At 37.8% G+C, this 22,206-nt stretch overlaps 1 protein-coding gene across 2 annotated transcripts in view; it reads left to right on the top strand.

Annotated features, from left to right (window-relative positions):
• Atp7a (ATPase copper transporting alpha) overlaps positions 1–22,206 on the top strand; it is a 110,570-nt gene that overhangs the window by 61,153 nt on the left and 27,211 nt on the right. For both annotated transcript variants that reach the window (XM_005369878.2, XM_026777421.1), the window contains 12 exons: positions 1,757–2,246; positions 2,743–3,468; positions 4,503–4,682; positions 7,659–7,822; positions 10,863–11,024; positions 12,304–12,380; positions 12,998–13,217; positions 14,548–14,781; positions 15,795–15,886; positions 17,385–17,512; positions 19,396–19,550; positions 19,784–19,918. In XM_005369878.2, coding sequence (XP_005369935.1) covers positions 1,757–2,246; positions 2,743–3,468; positions 4,503–4,682; positions 7,659–7,822; positions 10,863–11,024; positions 12,304–12,380; positions 12,998–13,217; positions 14,548–14,781; positions 15,795–15,886; positions 17,385–17,512; positions 19,396–19,550; positions 19,784–19,918 — 2,763 coding nt within the window. The remainder of the gene's footprint in view (positions 1–1,756; positions 2,247–2,742; positions 3,469–4,502; positions 4,683–7,658; positions 7,823–10,862; positions 11,025–12,303; positions 12,381–12,997; positions 13,218–14,547; positions 14,782–15,794; positions 15,887–17,384; positions 17,513–19,395; positions 19,551–19,783; positions 19,919–22,206) is intronic.

The following is a 22,206-nucleotide window of genomic DNA, read 5'->3' as shown; positions in this document are numbered from 1 at the left end:
TGTGTGTGTTTACTGAGAATTACATCTAGGGCATTATATCCAGGGTCTTGTGAATGCAAAGCATCCACTCTGTCACTGAGTTATACCTCCACCCTTTAATTAATATTTTTAAAGGAGTGGACTTTATATTAACTTGCATTTTATATTGTAAAAGGCTTTTTTTCTTTATAGACATGGATGTGAGAGCTCATGGGTGCTCAAAGGCCAGAGAGCACCCTCATCTACTACATTCTCCCCTTTCCTTTTGAGGCAAGTTCCTTCTTACATTTTTCTCAGCTATGGAAGCCAGCAAGCCCAACCATCCTCCTGTCTCTCCTCCACTCTTTGTGGAGCTAAAAGCTGTGTGCTGGATACCTAGATTGTTATACAGGTGCTGGGATATGAGCTCCGGTTGTCACGATTGTATAGCGGATGCCTGAACTACTGAACTCTCAACCCTACCTTTTATTTTCTGTAGTAGTACTATTTCTTGTAGAACCTTTTAAATCCGTATAATGTGACATGTTGCAGTAATTTATGAAAAGATATATTAGGAAAGTATAGTCTGTATTCTGTGGTAAGATTCTAGAGTGTGCTTGTCAATGCACATACTTTGATTACCTGATTGGTACCACAGTTATGAAGGCCTACACATTGTTCTGGGTGGATAAAACATATTGTGTTTCTTTCCAGCAAGAGTAGTAAAGGTGAAAACATAGTTGAGAAACTACTAGTTTCTAGTGCTGTTATTTATTTCATCCTTTTTGTATGTGGTGTGATTGATATTCTTTTCCTAACATATTTTACTTTTAAATTTATTTTGTTGAAAATTTTGCACATGAGTACAGGTATTTACCTCATTTCTTCCCCTTTGTCCCCCTCTCCAGTTCGTCCTATGTTCCCCCACCACTCACTCTCAAATTTATGACCTTTTACTTCTTTAATTATTATTGCTACATGTTTACACACACACACACACACACACCAATGAGTCTGTTTACTATTACTCATGTTTAGGGATGACCACCATTTGGAGAAGACTGATTCTCTATCTCTCAGCAACCATTATTGGACTTTATCTCTGCATCTAGGGGTGGGACTATGTGAGATTTTTTTTCCACTGATACTGTCATTGTGCAGGTCTTGTTTAGACAATCATATTGTTGTGGTTTCATGGATTCATCTTCTTTGTCATGTATAGAAGACACTATGTATTAGCAGATATCTTGGTCTTTTGGCTCTTAAGGTCTTTCTGCCCTCTCTTGCAATATTCCTTGAGCTTCAGGTGTAGGATTTGTGTTGCAGATGTATCAATTGGGGATGAGTATGTATTGGTACTCTGCATTTTTGACCAGTTATGGACATTCTATAATAGTCTTGATCTGCTGCAGAAAAGAAGTCTTTGATGAGGTCTTTATCAGGGAAGGCCAGTGTGTGAACTAAGTGTCCTGGAGCTAGTCTTGGAATATGAGATGGCTCAGGAAGGCTTGGTTCTTGATCATTGATATTCATCTTCTTCCTTTTCTTCTTCCTTTTTTTAAAAAACAAAAAAAAAACCCCCAAAAAACCTAAGAGTCTTACTATATATCCTTGACTGTCCTGGAACTCATTTTGTAGACCAGGCTGGCCTTGAAATCACAGAGATCTGCCTGCCTCTGCCTCCCAAATGCTGGAATTAAGGGCCTATGCCACCACTGCCCCTTCTCAATTCCTGTTATTCTTAATTCCTAGGTCATATAGTTGAGCTAAACTAACTTCTGAAATTTCTTTCCAAAAGGTTTCACTGGAAGAAAAAAATGCAACTATTATTTTTGACCCTAAACTTCAGACTCCAAAGACCCTCCAAGAAGCTATCGATGACATGGGCTTTGATGCTCTTCTCCACAATGCCAGCCCTCTCCCTGTTTTAACCAATACTGTGTTTCTGACTGTTACTGCTCCACTGGCTCTGCCATGGGACCATATCCAAAGCACATTGCTCAAGACCAAGGGTGTGACTGGTGTTAAGATTTCCCCTCAGCAAAGAACTGCAGTAGTAACCATAATCCCTTCTCTAGTGAGTGCCAGTCAGATTGTGGAGCTGGTCCCAGACCTCAGTTTAGACGTGGGAAGTCAGGAGAAAAAGTCAGGAGCATGTGACGAACACAGCACGCCTCAGGGCGGGGAAGTCATGCTGAAGATAAAAGTGGAAGGGATGACCTGCCATTCGTGCACTAGCACCATTGAAGGCAAAGTTGGGAAGCTGCAAGGTGTTCAGCGAATTAAAGGTAATTTATCTGCTCTCTCCTCTTTTTTGCTTGTTTTGTAAAGCTCTTTTGTGTTTTGATCTTTATACTTTTTGCTTTCTTCCCAAGCATGAGCTTCGATCCGTGGGCCTGCAATTGCTTTCTGCTTCATTGAAGTTGGAGGCGTAGCATATTCTCAGGATTAATGTTAGTGAAGTTAATGATTATAATGAAAGGTTATGAGAGTCTTGAACTTTAGTTTAGTAGAAGAGGCAGCTGCAGTAACAATTTATGGCGTTTAGGCTTCCTCAACAGGCTGCCTGGGGTGTTCTTTACCTCTAATGTATTTCTACGGGGATGATCCAGAAATATGGAGACCATAGGAGCAGTGATCATGTCTTTTGCTTGTTTCCAATGTATGTCAGTCCCTTTTTCTGAAAAGCACAAAAGTATTTAAGAAGAGTGAGGGAGAAACAGCGATTGATTGTGAAGCGGCCCAGGAATAACTAAGTTAAATATGTTTCTATTTATTATTTAGTGTCCCTAGACAACCAAGAAGCTACTATTGTTTATCAGCCTCATCTGATCACAGCAGAGGAAATAAAGAAGCAGATTGAAGCTGTGGGCTTCCCAGCCTTCATAAAAAAGCAGCCCAAGTACCTCAAATTGGGAACCATTGATGTCGAGCGCCTGAAGAATACATCAGTCAAATCCCCAGAAGGATCACAGCAGAAGAGCCCATCTTATCCTAGTGATTCAACAGCCACATTCATCATAGAGGGCATGCACTGTAAATCATGTGTGTCAAATATCGAAAGTGCTTTATCTACACTCCAGTATGTAAGCAGTATAGTCGTTTCTTTAGAGAATAGGTCAGCCATTATAAAGTACAATGCAAGCTCAGTCACTCCAGAAACGCTGAGAAAAGCAATAGAGGCTGTTTCGCCAGGGCAATACAGAGTTAGTATTGCAAATGAAGTTGAAAATACCTACAGCTTTCCCTCCAGTTCATCTCTTCAAAAGATGCCTTCAAACATAGTTAGCCAGCCTCTGACCCAAGAAACTGTGATTAACATTAACGGCATGACTTGTAATTCTTGTGTCCAGTCTATAGAGGGTGTCATATCAAGAAAGCCAGGTGTAAAATCCATCCGTGTTTCTCTTGCAAATAGTACTGGGACTGTTGAATATGATCCTCTACTAACCTCTCCAGAAACCTTGCGAGAAGCAATTGAAGACATGGGATTTGATGCTATCTTGCCAGGTAATTATATTTTTTCTTTGATATCCCTAATATTTTTATATTCCTATTTTGTTTCTTTATTTGGCATTTAGCAACAAGAAAATATTCACAGTTACTGAAATTCCACCTTTTTTGAGAGAGGGTTTTACTGTGTAGCCCTTGCTGGTATGAAACTCACTAACTAAATCAACCTGACTGGCCTTGAACTCGCAGAGATTCCTCAGTCTCTACCTGCTTAATGCTAGGATTAAGGGCATGCACCACCACACCAGGCTGAAATTCCGCTTCTTACAAATGAGTCCTGTGGCAGTTGTCACCAGTGTGTATAAAATGCGTAAGGATGTCATGAGCCTAAAAAGCTAAAGGCTGACCAAACATGGTGGATTATACCTGGATGTGGTACACTGTACAAAAAGCCATGTGAGGAGGTTAGAGAGATGGCTCAATGATTAACAGTGTATTTATTGTTATAATTATTCTGTTTTATTGTCAGTTGTTAAGCCCTTACTATGCCTCATTTGTAAATTAAACTATCACATATATATGTGTATACACACATCATAGGGTGACGGTACTATTGATACTTTCATGCACCCACTGAAAAATATATCCCATAGATAAGGAAGAATTTTTTTAATGTCAATGTACAAATTGCCAGCATGATAATGCCACTTAGATACAAGCATAAGAACTGTCTGGTAACCAATTAGTCTCTACTTGGGGTTGGGTTTGGAGATAATGGCTAGAAGAATCTGACATGACTAAAGGGTTTTGTTTTTGTTTTTTTTTCTTTAAAAAATTATGATTAAAATTTTATATATTCACTTGGGTCAGATTTTCTTGGTACCTGGGTGGTCAGTAAAAAAATTCAAAGTCATTGCTGAGAAAGGATAATAACAATGTATTTGTTGAGGGCTTTTAGGAATTTACTGATTTTAAAGAATGGATTGCCAGGTCTGGAGGCATGAACTGTGACATATGTGACATATGACAGCGTGGCAGCCAGAGAGTAATTAATACCACAAATGAAAAGAACCTTTTTTTTTTCCCACCAGACACAAACGAGCCATTGGTAGTGATAGCTCAGCCCTCACTGGAAACACCACTTTTGCCCTCAACTAATGAGCCAGATAGTGTGATGACACCAGTCCATAGCAAGTGTTACATACAGGTCTCTGGAATGACTTGTGCTTCTTGTGTAGCAAACATTGAGCGGAATCTAAGACGAGAAGAAGGTAAGACACTTTTAAGTGTTGTAATTTTATGGACTTATTTCCAGATTGTTTCTCATTTGTATTTTGTATCCATACTTATAATTCTTCCCAAGACTTTGTAAAGAAAATCCTCGATGCACAGAACAACTCTGAATTTCTGGTAGTTTTTGTTAGTGTTATTTCCTTTATCTTATGGTCACATTTTAGTGCCAATGAAATTTACTGAAAACCTTATAGCCAAAAGAAATGCAAAACATTACTTTTATGAACCATGGCTATAATGGACTATGAGAAACTACATTTTTTTTGTTAGAGTTTTCCTTAAAAGTGATAATGATATGAGTTAGCTATTGTCTTACCTATATAAAGTACCAGAGCCCAGCCATATTTGTCTCTTGAAACAGTTTGACCTCTGATCTTCCCTTGTGGTAGGAAGTCCATGTTGCTTAGTAGCGTGTCTTTTCACTTCAGGTTACAGAATCTTCAAAAATCAGCACCACAGTTTTTCTTCAGTCACTCAGCTGTTTTAGCTCAAATTTACATTCATATTTATAGACGTTTCAGGATAGCACAGTAGCTTAGTTAACCGCACAGATATGTGATTATGTTTAATGAGACCAAAGTCTTACGCTTGGTGCTGACCTACCCCTTGATGTCTTGACGATAGATGTTACTCACAAGGGCTAGTTAAGGAAGTAAGGATTAATGTGGCAAGCATGTCCTGGAAATTGAGGAAATTATTTCAAGTGTAATTAGCACATCATCTTTTATAATAAGACTAGAAGATTATTTTGTGAAATGTAAGACATATATCTTTGGTTCATTGTGCCTTCATTTGGTTATTTGTGCAATATTCATTTCAGCCCCCACTTTTCCTGACTGTAGTCAAGGCTTTGTGTGTTTCATTAAAAAGGAAAAGAATGGCAGAAGCACACAGATCTCTGTGAATTTGAGGTCAGCCTGGTCTGCATAGTCAGGTCCAGGACACCTAGCACTACATAGTGAGATCCTATTTCAAAAAAGAAAAGGAAAGAAGGAAAGGAGGGAGGGAACAAATGAATGTTGACAGGCAAATGAATGCAGAGGAAGTTTGAACAGTTCCTGTTTGAAAAGTACTACAGAAATTTTCTTTTCATGAGATAATGTCAGTGCTAGTTATAATTGTCTTCTCGGGGCCTCGAGAAAGCTAAATGCATACTTGGATATTAAGTGACAATCCCAGCCCCCATTTTAAAATTTGTTAAGCTAATTCTCTTGGCTAACCCCTGTCATCCTTTTTACCACCTCTTAACTGTTGGCCTTAGCCTGTGGAACTAAGGAGTACTAGGCTCCTCATTAAGTGTGTTGCATTACTTAAAAAGCCCAGAGGTTCTAAGAGTGAAAGTCCATGGTACAGCACAGCTCGTTGGCAGTGTGTGGGCCGTGTCTAGCCTCTGAGACGTTTGTGTTCAATTGTCCAGTACCACCCCCGAGGTGGAAAAGATTAGAACGAGCTCTTGTTATGCTTCAGAGATTTGTTAAAATTAAAATAACTGCTATTTGAAATTTGAAAAGTTATACTCTGTTTTCACCAGGCTACTAAGTATATTCAACAGAAGCACAAAGATTTATTCTGCATCATCTATATTACTCTTCTCTGTCATTTTTTAAAAGATAGGATCTTACTATGTAGACCTTGCTAGCCTAGAATTCGCTCTGTATACCAGGCCAGGTCCAACTTACAGAGAGCCGCCTGCCTCTGCCTCCTGAGTGCTGGGATTAAGGATATGCACCACCACTTCTCTTCAGACAGACATTTTCTCTGATCATCTGAATAATTTTGTACCTATAAAACTAAAAATGTAAGCCCAGTTTTATGGGCTACAACTCAGAGTCTCGTGTGTTCTAGGCTAGCACTCTACCAACTGAACTGCATCCTCAGCCCCGGTTTTATTAGTTTCTAAAAGTATTTTTTATAAGATATAAATTTATTTCATTGTAATATATCTGTCTTATTTGGATCCTAATTTGGACACAAAACTGTTAAATTAATAGGTTTAAGAATATTGTTTTACATGTGAAGATGTTGTTTATGTGAGGTGTGATTGAAACTCACACATACTAAGCATCTGTTCTACCACTACATTCCCTGTCCTATTTTGGTTGTTTGTAAGGAGATTTTAGAGATTCATATTTAAATATTTGTATGCAAAGTAATGGGTGTTTGGGATTTGCTTCAACATAATCTGGATAGAAGGCTAGGAGTACAATCAGTAAGAATATAGATAAACAAGACCCAGTTGTTGTGGCTCCTATGCTCCTGGCCATCTGATAGGCTGGGACAGGAAGACAGCTTGTGTCTAGGACTTGTATGTTAGCTTGTGACAGTAAGATTCTGTCTGTAAAAAATAAAATAGAGCTGGGCGGTGGTGGCGCACACCTTTAATCCCAGCACTTGGGAGGCAGAGGTTAACTTGATCTACAAGAGCTAGTTCCAGGATCGACTCCAAAGCAACAGAGAAACCCTGTTTCAGAAAAAACAGGATGATCCAGGGGTAGTGGTACATATCTTTAATCCTAGCACTTCGGGCACAGAGGCAGGTAGGTTTCTGTGGGTTCTAATTCAAGGCTAACCTGGTCTGTATAGCAGGTTCCAGGCCAGTTAGGGTTGCAAAGTGAGACCCTTCCTTGAACAAAAACAGGTGAGCCAAATGTTATTGATAATAGTTTAATCTCAGTGAGGGTGAAACATGTTGCTGTCCCTTCTACATATATATGTATATATAAATATATATATTTTAAGCTTTGTAGAATAAGTTTTAAGAAACTAAGGCCTCCTTTGAAAACAGTATGAAATTGTTTCGGTTTAAGACTTGTATAAAAAATTAAGTAGTAAATTTCTTCAAATTTTCTTTAATACTTTTGCAGTCAACTAAAATATATGAAAAGTAGTTTTAGCATCATTATGTTTTTGGTAAAACTTATTACCTGCATTGTTTTTCTTACCAATGTTTCCAGGAATATATTCTGTACTTGTGGCCCTGATGGCCGGCAAAGCAGAAGTAAGATATAACCCAGCTGTTATTCAACCCCCAATGATAGCAGAGTTTATCCGAGAGCTTGGATTTGGAGCCATGGTGATGGAAAATGCTGATGAAGGGGATGGCGTTTTGGAACTTGTTGTAAGTAGGAACTTTTGTATGATTAACAGATTTCTAACAGAAACTTGGAGAGGCTTTCAGAGAAAAATTGTTATAGATATAGGTAACTAAAACCTTGGAAAATAGGGCACATAATAAAAATGAAGGAAACTAAAAAATAGAAGGCTTTGACTTAATGGCAGTCTTCAAGCATGGAATGGAATTATTATCTTTTTAAAAACCAAAAAGTAGGTGTGGCTCCTGGCAAGATGACTCAGCCAGTAAAGGTGCTTGCCAATAAGTCTGATGACCAGAGGTTTGTCTTTGTGACCTACATGGTGAAAGGAGACAGCTGACTCTGGAAAGTCATCCTCGTACATTATATGTAAATAAATACATTAAAAATAGTGGGGTGCAGTTGTGGATGCTCATAATTTCAGCATTTGGGAAGCAGAGATAGGAGGATTCCTGGGAGTTTGAGGTCAGCCTGCACTACATAGTGAAACATTGTCTCAAGGAAAGGGAAAGGAGGGAAATGAAAGAAAAAGATAAATCAACTTTGTATAAAGTAACTCTAGTGTAAAGAAAAAAATTGAACCTGATGGGTTTAAAAAAACTAAACAAGAGGACACAAAAAGTTGGGTAGGGAAGGGGGTGTGGATATAGGAAGAACTGTGGGAGATGAGGTTGATATTATCAAAATACATTGTACGAAATTCTCAAAGAACTAATGGAGTAAATAAAAATAAAAATTGAAAAACAAAAGTATGTTTATTTTTATTGAAATTAAAGTTATCTTTATGCAATATATTCTGATTATGGTTTTCCCTCCCTTGTTTGCTTCCAGATCCTTCCTACCCTTCCAACTCCTTTTTCTCTTAAGAAAACAGACAAGCAAATAGAAAAGGCAAGAATAAAACAAAATGAATGAAAGAACAAAAACTAATAAAGAGCATGAAAAGGGCAGAAACTTTTACACACAGAAACAGACACGCATACATACACACACAAACCCATAAAAACACAAAGCACTAAACCATAATGTACTAGAAAAAGATTAGCAAAGTTAAAAAGAAAGTCTAAACAAAGCAATATGAGACAACAAATCTCCAAAACTACTTTTGAGTTTGTTTTGTCTTGGCCATCTACTGCTGGGCATGGGGCCTGCACTTAAGTGGGGTTTGGATACTCGGAGACTCTTGAAGAATCTAGTTTTTTCTTTGGGAATGGTTGTTAATTGGAAATAGCTTCTTGATTGGGAATGGGAGCTTGTGTCTACTTCCCCTAAATAATGAGACCATTGCATGCTAAGAAATATTTTCCAGGAAGGAGTTTTTTTGCGCTCAGTGAATTCCAGCCATCCAGTCAGGGCAGACATTTTTGCAGGGGCTATTTCCAAGGTCCATCTGATAGGTGAAATGCTCAGTTCTCTGGAAAGGAGGCTCTGAATGAGCTCTTTGATCTGTGGTGTCCAGTGGATACACTGTTGTTTTTCTTCATCATTGTGGACTCTTAGTTCCCTCCCACAGAATGGAGAGGAAGAGAAGAGAATACAACGGATTGTAATGCCACACAGCTTGCTGGTTTTTATCAAAATTCGTGATTTGGTTTTGAATAAATGCTTCCTGGAGATCTACAAGTTGAAAAACAAATTGGTTAAGACAATTTAAAAACCTTTTCTTGCTTTTATGGAGGAATTTTAGAGGCATTTACTTAACTTTTTACTTACTTAAAATATTTTTATTTATACATATGTGTGTGTTTCTGTATATATTGAACATGCCTGCAGGTATCTTCACGAGGCCAGAAGAGGATGTCATATTCCTTGGAACTGGAATTACAGGCAGTTGTGTTAACCCATTTGGGTCTTTGGTAAGATCAGCAAGTGCTCTTAACTGTTGAACCATCTCTCTAGCCCTTATTTACTCAAAAGTTTCTAAGTGGGCTGAACAGATGGCTTAGCAGGTAAGAACAATGGCTGCTCTTCTAGAGGACCCAGGTTTAAACCTCAGCACCTACACAGGGCTCACAACCATCTGTAACTCTAATCACAGGGTATTTGGCACCTTCTTCTGGCTTGCAAGGGCACCATACACACGTGATGCAAAGATATATGTTGGCAAAACACACCCATACACATAACATAATTTTTAAGTTTTATTTGTATTTGTATGTGCATGCACTTTAATATATGCCACATGTATTAGGGTGCCCTTGGAAGCCAGAAAAGAGTGAATTTTGTGTTCAGCTAGAGATGCTGCTTCATTAATCCCAGTGAATAAAGTAGAGTAATAAAGATATCCAGTTTGACCCTCTGGCCTTCATCCATATGTATGCATTTAGACATACACAGATACACACATACACGCTCGTGCGCATGCACAACTTTCCACACATAAACATGCACACCATATATGTACACAACAAAAAATAGAATTCTTTTTTCTTTATTAAGTTTTTATCAAGATAAGCTATGACTCACATATACTGAATAACCTACTCTGACAATGTAGCACTCCATGGCTTTTAGTATATGTGTAGCTTAGTACAGTTGTCTTCAGACCCAGTTCTTTTTATTAGGCCTGAGAATACATCAGAGGTAGGGCTAGAGAGATGGCTCAGTGGTTAAGAGCATTGCCTGCTCTTCCAAAGGTCCTGAGTTCAATTCCTGGCAACCACATGGTGGCTCACAACCATCTGTAATGAGGTCTGGTGCCCTCTTCTGGCCTGCAGACATACACACAGACAGATTATTGTAGACATAATAAATAATTTAAAAAAAGAGGTGGCAGAGAGGCAGGCAGAGTTCGAGGCCAGCTTGGTCTACAAGAGCTAGCTCCAGGACAGGAACCAAAAAGCTACGGAGAAACCCTCTCTTGAAAATAAAAAAATAAAAAAAGAAAGAAAGAAAGAGGTGGCAGTTCCTCAGAAAAACAAGATTCAAGATTCTAATGATCAAATCAAAATATATTAATTGCACAAATATCCTGTGTTATGATAGTCCTTTTAGTTAGAAGTGCTAACTCCTTTGGAACTGAAGAAAAGGGATAGTTCCAATAACAAAGACTTTGTTTTTAAACAGGTAAGAGGAATGACATGTGCCTCGTGTGTCCATAAAATCGAGTCTACTCTCACAAAACACAAAGGGATCTTCTACTGCTCTGTGGCCTTGGCAACCAACAAAGCACATATTAAATATGATCCAGAAATTATGGGTCCCAGAGATATTATCCATACCATTGAAGTAAGTGCCGTGACTTTGCTTTTCTGTCTTACCTTCCCAGTCAATACTTCCTGGAATCACATCTGGTTTATATTTATATTAGATATAGACAATGAAAAGACTCTGACCCCTTTGACTATTTCACATTAGAACATTAGTGTAAGTGTGTCTGATTTTGTCCCCCACCCACACCATGGCCTTCATCAGGGAAATTTAGGCAAAGGTACATTTGCGCCATTAAATTGTGAGCAGACTTAAGCTGAAACTATCAATCAAAGTATTTAGGAAATGGACATAAAGTATGTTATAATATAAGGAAGACTTAATCACAATGAAATTAGAGCATCATGCTAGATGTGTTATGATTTGTTGTTAAAGCAAAACAGAACAAAATAAAACAAAGACACTTTCAAGTTAAAGTTCAACTGCAAAACCTTTTTATTTGTACTAAATTTATCTTGTGTTCTTCAGTATGTCTTAAGCATGTGTGTGTGTGTGTGTGTGTGTGTGTATAATGCAAAGTTTTAGTATGCTACAAAGTTGGTGTTCTGATGATTGAAAGCATATTATACTTCAGTTAACATTCTATTCATTTAGGCAGCAATACCATTGACACCTGTGAAGCAGGCATTACTGATTTCCTACCCTAGCCACTCTCAGAAGGTACTCAATAGTGCTACCAAGCTTCAGTTCTGGATTCTCACAGCAGGGCTACCATCTTATTTCAGAAGTGAAACAACTTGAGAACTTACTTGTTGAATCCCATCAACTTAATCCTGATCACTCTGTCCCCAGACTCATTTGCTCTTTTTTACCGTGTTACACTGTTAACAGCTAAAAGATGGCAGCTGTCTCCCTAGCAATTGAAAACATGGTGTCTATAACTGTCTGTGTGTGTGTCTTGGGTGTAGTTCTCTTTTTATGCTAGTTGCATTGGGGAAAAGGATTTTTATTCATGTTCTTTTTATGATGGAACAAGAATGAAAACTATGTAGGCAAGGCCTTGGTCAATGTATGTAATGTAGTACTAGCTTTTCTTGCACTGCCGGTGAAAACCTCTATTGCACTTGAGTGAAATTGCTAGTCTGGGAGGAGCAGAATAGACAATAGCTAAAATCAATGAGCTATTAATTTAGAAACCAAAGTACTCACGGGCAGGAAGCTCTGGACAGCTTTATATTTCTGTTCCCCAGAATGACTTTTACTCAGGAATTGAACTGAATTGTTCTAAGTGGTAACAGCATGGCTTAGAGTATCTCTGCATTGAGTGAAATGACATTTTTCTTATGAATTTCCTTAGAGCTTAGGTTTTGAAGCTTCTTTGGTCAAGAAAGATCGGTCAGCCAGTCACTTAGATCATAAACGAGAAATAAAACAGTAAGTACTTTGGAATTGTTAATACAAAGCATTTCAACTTCTTTTAGAAATTTGACATCCTGTTAGGATGTCAGTTTTGCTATAGCATTCTTTTTAAAATTTACTTTTAAAAAAAATATGTAGGGCTGGAGAGATGGCTCAGTGGTTAAGAGCATTGCCTGCTCTTCCAAAGATCCTGAGTTCAATTCCTGGCAACCACATGGTGGCTCACAACTACCTGTAATGAGGTCTGGTGCCCTCTTCTGGCCTGCAGGCATACACACAGACAGAATATTGTATACATAACAAATAAATAAATATTTAAAAAAATATGTATATGTATGAATGTACACCACATGTATGCAGGATTCTGCGCAGAGGCCAGAAGAGGGCATGGGGCCTGCTGGTACAGGAATTACAGGTGCTCATGAGCTGACTTGGGTACTGGGAACTGAATTTCGGTCCTCTGCAAGAGCAATAGGAGCTCTTAACTGCTGAGCTGTTTCTGCAGCCCCATGATACCATTCTTACACTGGGTGAGATGGTTACAATCTGGATTTCTCTGTAGTACATAGAATATTTAACTTTTAGGTACTCACCAAAATGTGCTTTTTTTCTTTAAATGTTTCCCATATAAGATGGAAAAGGTCGTTCCTTGTGAGCCTGTTTTTCTGTATCCCTGTAATGGGGCTGATGATATATATGATGGTTGTGGATCACCACCCTGCAACTTTTCACCATAATCAGAATATGAGTAATGAAGAAAGGATCCATTCCCCTATGTTCCTGGAGCATCAGATCCTGCCAGGACTGTCCATTATGAATTTGCTGTCTCTTTTATTGTGTCTACCTGTACAGGCAAGTGATATTAGCAAGTATATTTGTTGATAAAGAAAAAAATAACCAAAATGTGGTAGGCACTGTTATTATCTGTGGTTAAATAGATCATGGCCAGAAGTTGATCATTTTATGCTGGATACTTTAAAATAATTAAGATAGCTAATATACTCCATTTAATCCCTGAGGATATTATTTCATAATAAAGTGGAGAAAAAGTTTGATTTTTAAAAACTGGATATTCCTGTCTGCTGTCATATATAACTTTATAGTTCTTTCTGACTCTTTAGTTATTTGCTTTTTATACTTTTCTACTCATATTTTGAGATAAATTTTTACTATAAAAGGTTATACTACCATTTAATAAGTTCTTTCTCTTTATTTGATCCCCATTAAAGGTTTCAAAGTGAGGGATGGGGTGTAGTTCAGTGGTAGATTACAAAGAACCCCAGGTTCAATCTCAGCACCACCAAAAACCCCAAAGCAAAACAAAAGCCAATAGTGCTAGCAACTAATTAATACCAATTGCACTAATGAAAGACAAGCTCTCCTGTTATACTTCCCAACAGAACCCACGGCTTGTGATTGACTTTTGGAAAGGGGCTAAGTGTTATATATTTACAAAAGCCATTTCCAAAGTCTATAAATTTGTTTCCTAGTTTACTTGTTTAGCCTCAAAAAGTAAATTCAATAGCTATTTGTCTTTCCTTATGGGAGGAAGTAGCCTCTGGTCTGTAGAGGATGTTCCTAGTGTCTTGCACAGCAATTTGAAGCCCTTCTTTTGCACATAACTCTGCTAAAATGCAAACTTGCTCCAGCTCAAAATTTCCCCTTTACAGCCAGGTGTGGTGGTACCTGCCTATAATCCTAGGAGTTGGGAAACAGACAAGGAAGTTCTTGTCAAGTTCAAGGCCAACCTGAGAGACCTGTGAGGCTCTATAACAACAAACAAAAAAATCCTCCTAGACCGCGAGGGGTACACCCACACACTGAGACAATGGGGATGTTCTTTCCGGAATTCACCAAGGCCAGCTGGCCTGGGTCTGAAAAAACATGGGATAAAACCGGACTTGCTGAACATAGCAGACAGTGAGGACTACTGAGAACTCACGAACAATGGCAATGGGTTTTTGATCCTACTGCACGTACTGGCTTTGTGGGAGCCTAGGCAGTTTGGATGCTCACCTTACTAGACCTGGATGGAGGTGGGTGGTCCTTGGGGAAAAAAAATCCTCCTAGTGTTTATGGATTAGTTGAAAGGCAAAGGATGTAAACATTGATACTTTATGCTAAGTTTATTTAGGCATACATATGAATTTCGGTGTCTAAGGAAATCACTCTTCTGTTACAGTTTTGTGGAGGCTGGTACTTCTACATTCAGGCTTACAAAGCGCTGAAGCATAAGACAGCAAATATGGATGTGTTGATTGTGCTGGCAACTACCATCGCATTTGCCTACTCTCTGGTTATTCTTCTAGTCGCAATGTATGAGAGAGCTGAAGTGAACCCTATTACCTTCTTTGATACGCCTCCTATGCTGTTTGTGTTTATTGCCCTAGGTCGGTGGCTGGAACATATAGCAAAGGTAAAGTAAGGAAGCTGTCATTTGTGAAAATAATGGATCAGTCAAAGACCTTAATATTGTCTAGACAGCTTGTTAGAAATATGTATTGATTTATGCAGTTAATGATTTTTGTTTTATCAGTATCTTCAGGAAACGTATCAAATTTATATTACTGCCAAGAATAGTATACCCATGGTACTTTATGAGAGATATTTGAGAAGTACTTATGTATCATATCAGATTATTAACTGAGAATTGATTTGGTCATGTGGCTTAAACTGATGTCAAAGTCCATCTGTGCTCCCATGCTGAGATAAAAGTTAGTTTTAACCCTGTTCCCTGGAACTTTATGTTTAGTAGAATAGAAAGCACTGTATGCTTTTCCCTGACTACAGTCTAGACAATCACTTCCTATTTCTGTCAAGTCACTGTGCTCTCATTTACTAAACCATTCTAGTTTTCTTCTCAATTACGTTTTTTCCTTAAATTTTTGTTTTAGATAATCCTACACTGAACATATTCATGTCTAATAGTCATCTCCTCTGAGCTGATTACCTTAGGAGTAAAAAAAGGGTATGATTGAGGTATTAAAGGGCATATATCTTTTCACGGTCTCATGCTATAAGCTGTGAGATATTTTGCCAGAGAGAGTTTGTCAGCACAGTGGTTTTGACCACAGCATCCTCAGCATTGCGACTTATCTAAATCCTTCTAAGATAATAGATGTTAATTATAAGGTGGCTTTAGTTTGTGTTTCTGACTAAACATTCCCCCTATATTGAGTATATTCCCTCTTGAAGGATCTTTTGCTCATGTATGAATTAGATTCCTGATATTTTTCTAATAATTGTATTTCTTCATAAAGTATACTTAGTACTTTTTAAATGCTTTTTGTAAGATATTCATATTCCAGTGTAAACTTTTTCCTGATCAAATGTTTTTCTTAAGCTGATGTTTGAGTGAATGTTAAAGATTATAACTTTATGGTTTGAGCATTTTCTTTCTTAGTATCATTATTGTGTTTTAACTTATAGGGCAAAACCTCAGAAGCTCTTGCAAAGCTAATTTCACTACAAGCAACAGAAGCAACTATTGTAACTCTTAACTCTGAAAATCTCCTCCTGAGGTATTTATCTTCATTTCCTTTTGTAAATTGTTTTAAACATTTTATTCATTAATTTTACTGTGGTGAGTACACACATGCCATGGCACATGTGTGGAAGTCAGAGAACAGCTTGTGGGCGTTTCCTCCTTCCATGTGGACCCTAGGGATAGCACTCTGGTTGTTAGGCTTGGCAGCAAGCACTCTTACCTGCTGAGCTAGCCTACTGTGTTTTGAGCTGTATCCAGAAGTAAGGAATGTTATAACCCCACATGATCTACCTCTCAGATTTAGCAGTTATCCCCATTTTATTTTTTTCCCCATTTTATTATACTTTACTTCTAGCTGTTTCAACTTTCTTTCTGTGGTCGTAATAGGAAATAAATCCCACTGATGTAGTTTTAGTAGTAAATTTTCTACACTATTTCTTTATAAAAGGACATATTCAGGCAATGTGTGTTGGTATATACCTGTAATCCCAACATTCTGGAAGATGAAGCAGGGGAAATCATGTCTTCTTCTTCTTTTTTGTTTTTTGTTTTTTTGTTTTGCTGAGACAGGTTTTCTCTGTAAAACAGTCTGGGCTGTCCTAGAACTTACTCTGTAGACCAGGCTGGCCTTGAATTCACAGAGCTCTATCTGCCTCTGCCTCCCAAGTGCTGGGATTAAAGGCATGCACAACCACCACTTGGCCTATTTTTTTTTTTTCGTTTAGGATTTATTTATTTTTAAGTGCATTGGTGTTTTGCCTGCATGTATGTCTGTATGAGGGTGTCAGGTTCCCTGGAACTGAAGTTACAGACAGTTGTCAGCTGCCATGTGGGTGCTGGGAATTGAACCCAGGTCCTCTGGAAGAACAGCCAGTGCTCTTAACCACTGAGCCACATCTTCAGCCTCCTGATCATAGCTTTGAGAGTACCTAGGCCAATCTCTTAGCATCCCTATATTTTGACCTAAGGTCTTGCTTTGTGGCTCTGGCTCCAGGATTTTTTCTGGTATTAGGAAACAGCATGAGGTCATTTAGTATGCCAAGTAAGTGCTCTGCTACTGAGTACTTACTTTATTTTTTTTCTCTTAGTAATTCCTCCTTTGATTGAAGGAGGAAGTAAGTAAATAAGGAATGAAGGAGCTGTTCTATTTAAAAAGAAACGTAAGATACCTGACGGCAGTTATGTATAACTACTGAGGGTCTCAACTAACACAGACTGCTCTTGAACTTACTGTATATAGCCCAGGATGACTTTGAACTCAGAATCCTCCTGCCTCCACTTCCCAAAAGCTAGATTACTTATTCAGTGACTATAGAATAAATATTTAGAATGTCTGCTTTGAGCCAAGACTTTGTTCATTAGTACCAGTGAGCAAAACTAATACAGATAGTTATTGCTAGCATAAATATTGGTTCTAGGTTCTGTTGATAGTAATTATGGAGCTATAAGCTTGGCTGATCTCCAAATTGTATGTGTGGCAGTTAGACCAAGAAGCAGATGTCATGACGCTTTTTGTGTTAATTTGTATGCAGTGAAGAACAAGTAGATGTGGAACTTGTACAGCGTGGAGATATAATTAAGGTGGTTCCAGGAGGCAAATTTCCAGTGGATGGCCGTGTTATTGAAGGACATTCTATGGTAGATGAGTCCCTCATCACAGGTACGTTCTGTCAGAGGATCATGGCATGAAAACAATGTGAATCCAAAGTGATCATGAAAAGCAGACACTAAAGCAGAACCAATACATGTATAAATCATGAGCAAAGAACATGAGTTCTTTAAAGAATGCCTTCAATTTCCTCAGGTTTACTATATTTTTAGGTACATTGTTGGAAACTAAACATTGAAGTTTATTTTTTTTAAATTTTCAAAACTTATAATGGCAAGGTGTTGAAGTGATACAATTATGATGGCTTAAAAATGAATGGACATGAATTTACAAACAGAATATAAAGATTGTGCATTTGAAAATTGCGAAACACTAACAAAAGAAATTTAAAAACTATATAAGCAAGCATTCTGCTGTAGTATATCCCTATTATTCCAGATACTTAAGACATAAAAGCAGAAAGATCATGTGACCCCAGAAGTTGGAGGCTAGCCTTGGCAACAGAGAAAGTCTAATCTCAATAAACAAAACTGATTTTTTAAAAAGTAGAGAAATAGGTAGTATTATTGTTTTGTAGTTTCTATACAAAAATACAACAGTCATCTTCAAATTGATCTATAAATTTAACACCATTTCAACCATTATCACAATGGGATTTTAATAGTTGTACAAATGGTGATTTTATCATTTACAAGGCAAACAGAAGACTTAAAATTATTTTTAAAATACCAATTTTAAAATTATTTTTAAAATATCAATTTTAAAAATAATTATGAGCCTATCATCAGAGATAGGCTCATAATTCCAACACTTGGGCAGCAGAGGCAGGAGAAACAAAAGAAGAAAATTATTGTGCTTCTTAGCTAGGAAATTAACCAACTGCCTTGGAATAGGAAGCTAAAAAAATGTCAATACCCAGATTAAAGGGGATGTGAGAAATCAGTGGGTAGAATAAAAACAAAATATAATGAAAATAGCATAACTAAACCCATTTATTTATGTGCTAGGCAAAATACAATTTAAAGGAAAAAAGAATATGATATTTTGCAATTGCAAGTAGTATAATTTATCTAAATTGATATTTTAAAAATAATTTGAAGATTCTTTTTTTTAAAGATGTATTGATTTTTATTTTATTCATATGAGTATTCAGTTTGCTGGTAATTGGACTGCTGAGCCATCATTCTATCACCCACACTGAAGATTCCTAAGGACTATAGTGCACAAGGATAAAGTTATTCAGTGTCTTGTAGAACCAGGTTGATTTTGGCAAATTTCCCAGGGCAGATAAATATTCTGTTTTCCTGCCTTAGCAGCTGATGTAGTCACAGGTAGGCCAGAGCCCTAAGTTTTCCACATCAGGGCAGCTTGAAGAAAGCAGGACTATGAAGATGTTTAGAAATCTTGGCCAACAGAGTCCAGTGTGGATCCGAATCAAAATAACACCTCTCCTGCGTCTGGTAGTCCTAGCAGAGGCTGAGTTTATTAATTCCTGACTCTGTTTCACAGTGGTGTGCTATTGCAGTTTGGATGAGAAGTTTTAATTCTATATCTTAGGCTATGTACCATAATTTAGTGACACTGACTAAGCAGTAGTGGCATCACCCTACTCCCATCCGCTGTTACAGAGAACAACATGCTCCCACATTTTGAAATGCCCTTTGAGAACTTCTGATCTAGCAGTAGAATGAAGCGCCTAAAGTATTTGTCAACAAGTGCTAACATGGTCAGCCTTTCCAGTTCGAAGTCTATATCCCTATGTTTGACCTAAAACTGACATGAGGAAGAAGGAAGGATGACTTTTACCTTTGCAAGTGTCCAGATTCTAGTTCTAGAGGAATGTGTTTTCTAGGTGTTTGTTGGCAGTGAATGAACAAGCATCTTTCAAGAGGATAGTAATCATTTTTGTTCTCTGATTTTTTTTCTTCCTTCAGGGGAGGCAATGCCTGTGGCTAAGAAACCTGGCAGCACGGTGATCGCAGGTTCCATTAACCAGAATGGATCCCTCCTTATCCAAGCTACCCATGTTGGAGCAGACACAACCCTTTCTCAGATTGTCAAACTTGTAGAGGAGGCACAAACATCAAAGGTAACCTAGTCCTTAGGAGCAGCAGAAGGTGTTTTCTTTAAAGCTTTCTAATATGAATCTTGATGTGTATTTTCTTTTGACCTAGTTACATTCATGTGGAATTTATTAAAATATTTCTGTTTATGTTAACTCCCAAATCCATCCTGTATTCAGTATTAGAAAAAAGACTTCAAGATACTCATTATTATTATTATTATTATTATTATTATTATTATTATTATTCTGAATTCTAGGCCCCTATCCAGCAGTTTGCAGACCAACTCAGTGGCTACTTTGTTCCTTTTATCGTCTTGATTTCCATTGCTACCCTCTTGGTATGGATTATAATTGGATTTCAAAATTTTGAAATTGTGGAAACCTACTTTCCTGTAAGTGACTTGCAATAACTCTTGACTATGTACAAAACACTTTGTGAATCTTTTGTAGAGTTAATTAAAAATAATTTTGAGAAGCTGGAGAAATGGCTTAGTGGTAAACACTGTTCTTGCAGAAGGCCCAAGTTATATTCCCAGCAGCTATGTTGAGCAAATCACACCCATCTGTAACTCCAGCTACAGCAGAATGTGAGGCCTCTGGCTTCTGAAAATACCTGCACTCATCCTCACATAACCAACACAGATACAGACACATAAGAAAAATAAAAAAGATGATTTTTGAGCCAGGTGTAATGGTGCATGCCTTAAATCTTAGTATTCAGGAGGCAGGGTTGGTAGGTCTCTGTGAGTACCAACCCAGCCAGGTATGAACAATGAAAACTTGTCTCAAAACAAACACACAAACTTTGTAAATGAGCAGTATTGGCTGAGAGTGTAGTTGTAGAATTCTGCCCAGCATTTGTTAAGCCCTGAGTTTATCCTCAGTATTAAAAGCAAGGAGGGAGGGAAGAAGGGAAGAAAGGAAAGAAAAAAAAGAAATGAAGAAGAGAATGGAAAAGAAAATACAAACCTAAAGAAGAAATTCCCAGTGTAACAGTCACTCCTTGTACTTTGGCAATTTATTTTAAGAGCCCCAGTGGAGGTCAGAAACCACCGCTACTACCTAACATTGTTTGTGCCACCATTGGCCCCCTATACAAACACTTGAATACAGATTGAATGCTTTTTCTTAGCTAAGCATTGTCATGGCCTGTGTAGTTTTGAGGTATGGCAGCAAAACCAGGACAATTTTCCGTTTTGTCCTTTACATTGTTGTGAATAAAAGATTTGTTGTTATTGTAGATCTTAGTAAGCTTAGCATATTTTTTTTCTATCTGTGTAATCAAGAACTTTCTTCCTTTTCCTTAGAAGCAGCATGTATGTCATCTCTCTGTCATATCTGAATTGCCATCATGACACTTTTACACTTTGGGAACACAATTTAATAAAACAGGTTCTACACAAGTGCTACAATGTTTCAGTAACTATTCAATAACCAGGAGACAGCTAGTAGGTTGCTAATGGCAGATACTATTTATATAATGTGGGTATGCTGTTCACGTAGGACAGAATAAATCTTCAGTGTGCTTATTAGAATTTTGTGTGTGTGTGTGTGTGTGTGTGTGTGTGTGTGTGTTTAGCATGTTTTGGGACAGGCTCTCAATCTTGTAGCCCTTGACTGGTTTGAATTTCTCTGTGTAGACCAGCTAGCCTTGAACTTCGGCCTGTCTCTATGTCCTCAGTGCTGGAACTAAAAGTGTAAGCCAACATACCTAACTGGTAGTGACATTTTATAATGCTCATTTGGGGTAGCTTGTGAAGGTTAAATAAAATAACATACATTTGTGTGTACAGGACACAGAGTCTCAAGGCCTTGAACCTGTGATACCAGGGATAACCTTGAACTCCTGCTTCTCCTGCCCCCACCTCCCAGTGTTGGTATTATAGGTTTATACTATCTCACTCACCTAAGATAATGTATTTTAATTAATTAACTAAGTTTTTTGCCTGTGTATATGTCTATAGACCATGTGTGTGATCAGTGCCTGTGGAAGCCAGAAGAGGGCATTGAATCACTGGAACTGGGAGTCTGAGTCAACATGTGGGTGCAGTGACTCGAACCTAGGGCCTTGTGAAGAACAGCCAGCACTCTTTTTTTAACTGAACAAGCACTCATAAAAATATATTTTGAACAGCAAAAAGAAGTTAATAAAGAAAGTGAATTGCATTAGCTTCTTCATTTAAGTCATTTTATACATATAATTATCAAAAAGGTAGTAGGAGGGTTTTTTTTTTGCCTTGCTGGAACAGGTCTATTTTTATTATTATTTCCTCTCAAAGAATTTTAATTAGGATTTTATTTCATTGAGCTATACATTTTTTTCTCTTCTTCTCTCCCTACCTCTCCCCTCCCCATAAACCCTCTCCCATGGTCCCTATGCTTCCAATTTACTCAGGAGATCTTGTATTTTTCTACTTCCCATGTAGATTAGATCCATGGCTGTCTCTTTGAGGGTCCTCATTGTTATTTAGGTTCTCTGGGATTGTGATTTGTAGGCTGGTTTTCTTTGCTTTATGTTTAAAAACTACTTATGAGTGAGGACATGTGATAATTTTCTTTCTGGGTCTGGATTACGGATTACCTCACTCAGTATGATGTTTTCTAGCTACATCCATTTGCCTGCAAATTTCAAGATGTTATTTTTTTCTGCTGTGTAGTACTCCATTGTGTAAATGTACCA

The sequence above is a fragment of the Microtus ochrogaster genome, unplaced genomic scaffold, assembly GCF_000317375.1.
Source record: "Microtus ochrogaster isolate Prairie Vole_2 unplaced genomic scaffold, MicOch1.0 UNK65, whole genome shotgun sequence".
In the NCBI taxonomy this organism is placed as follows: domain Eukaryota; kingdom Metazoa; phylum Chordata; class Mammalia; order Rodentia; family Cricetidae; genus Microtus; species Microtus ochrogaster.
This window is presented reverse-complemented; position numbering and strand designations above follow the sequence as displayed.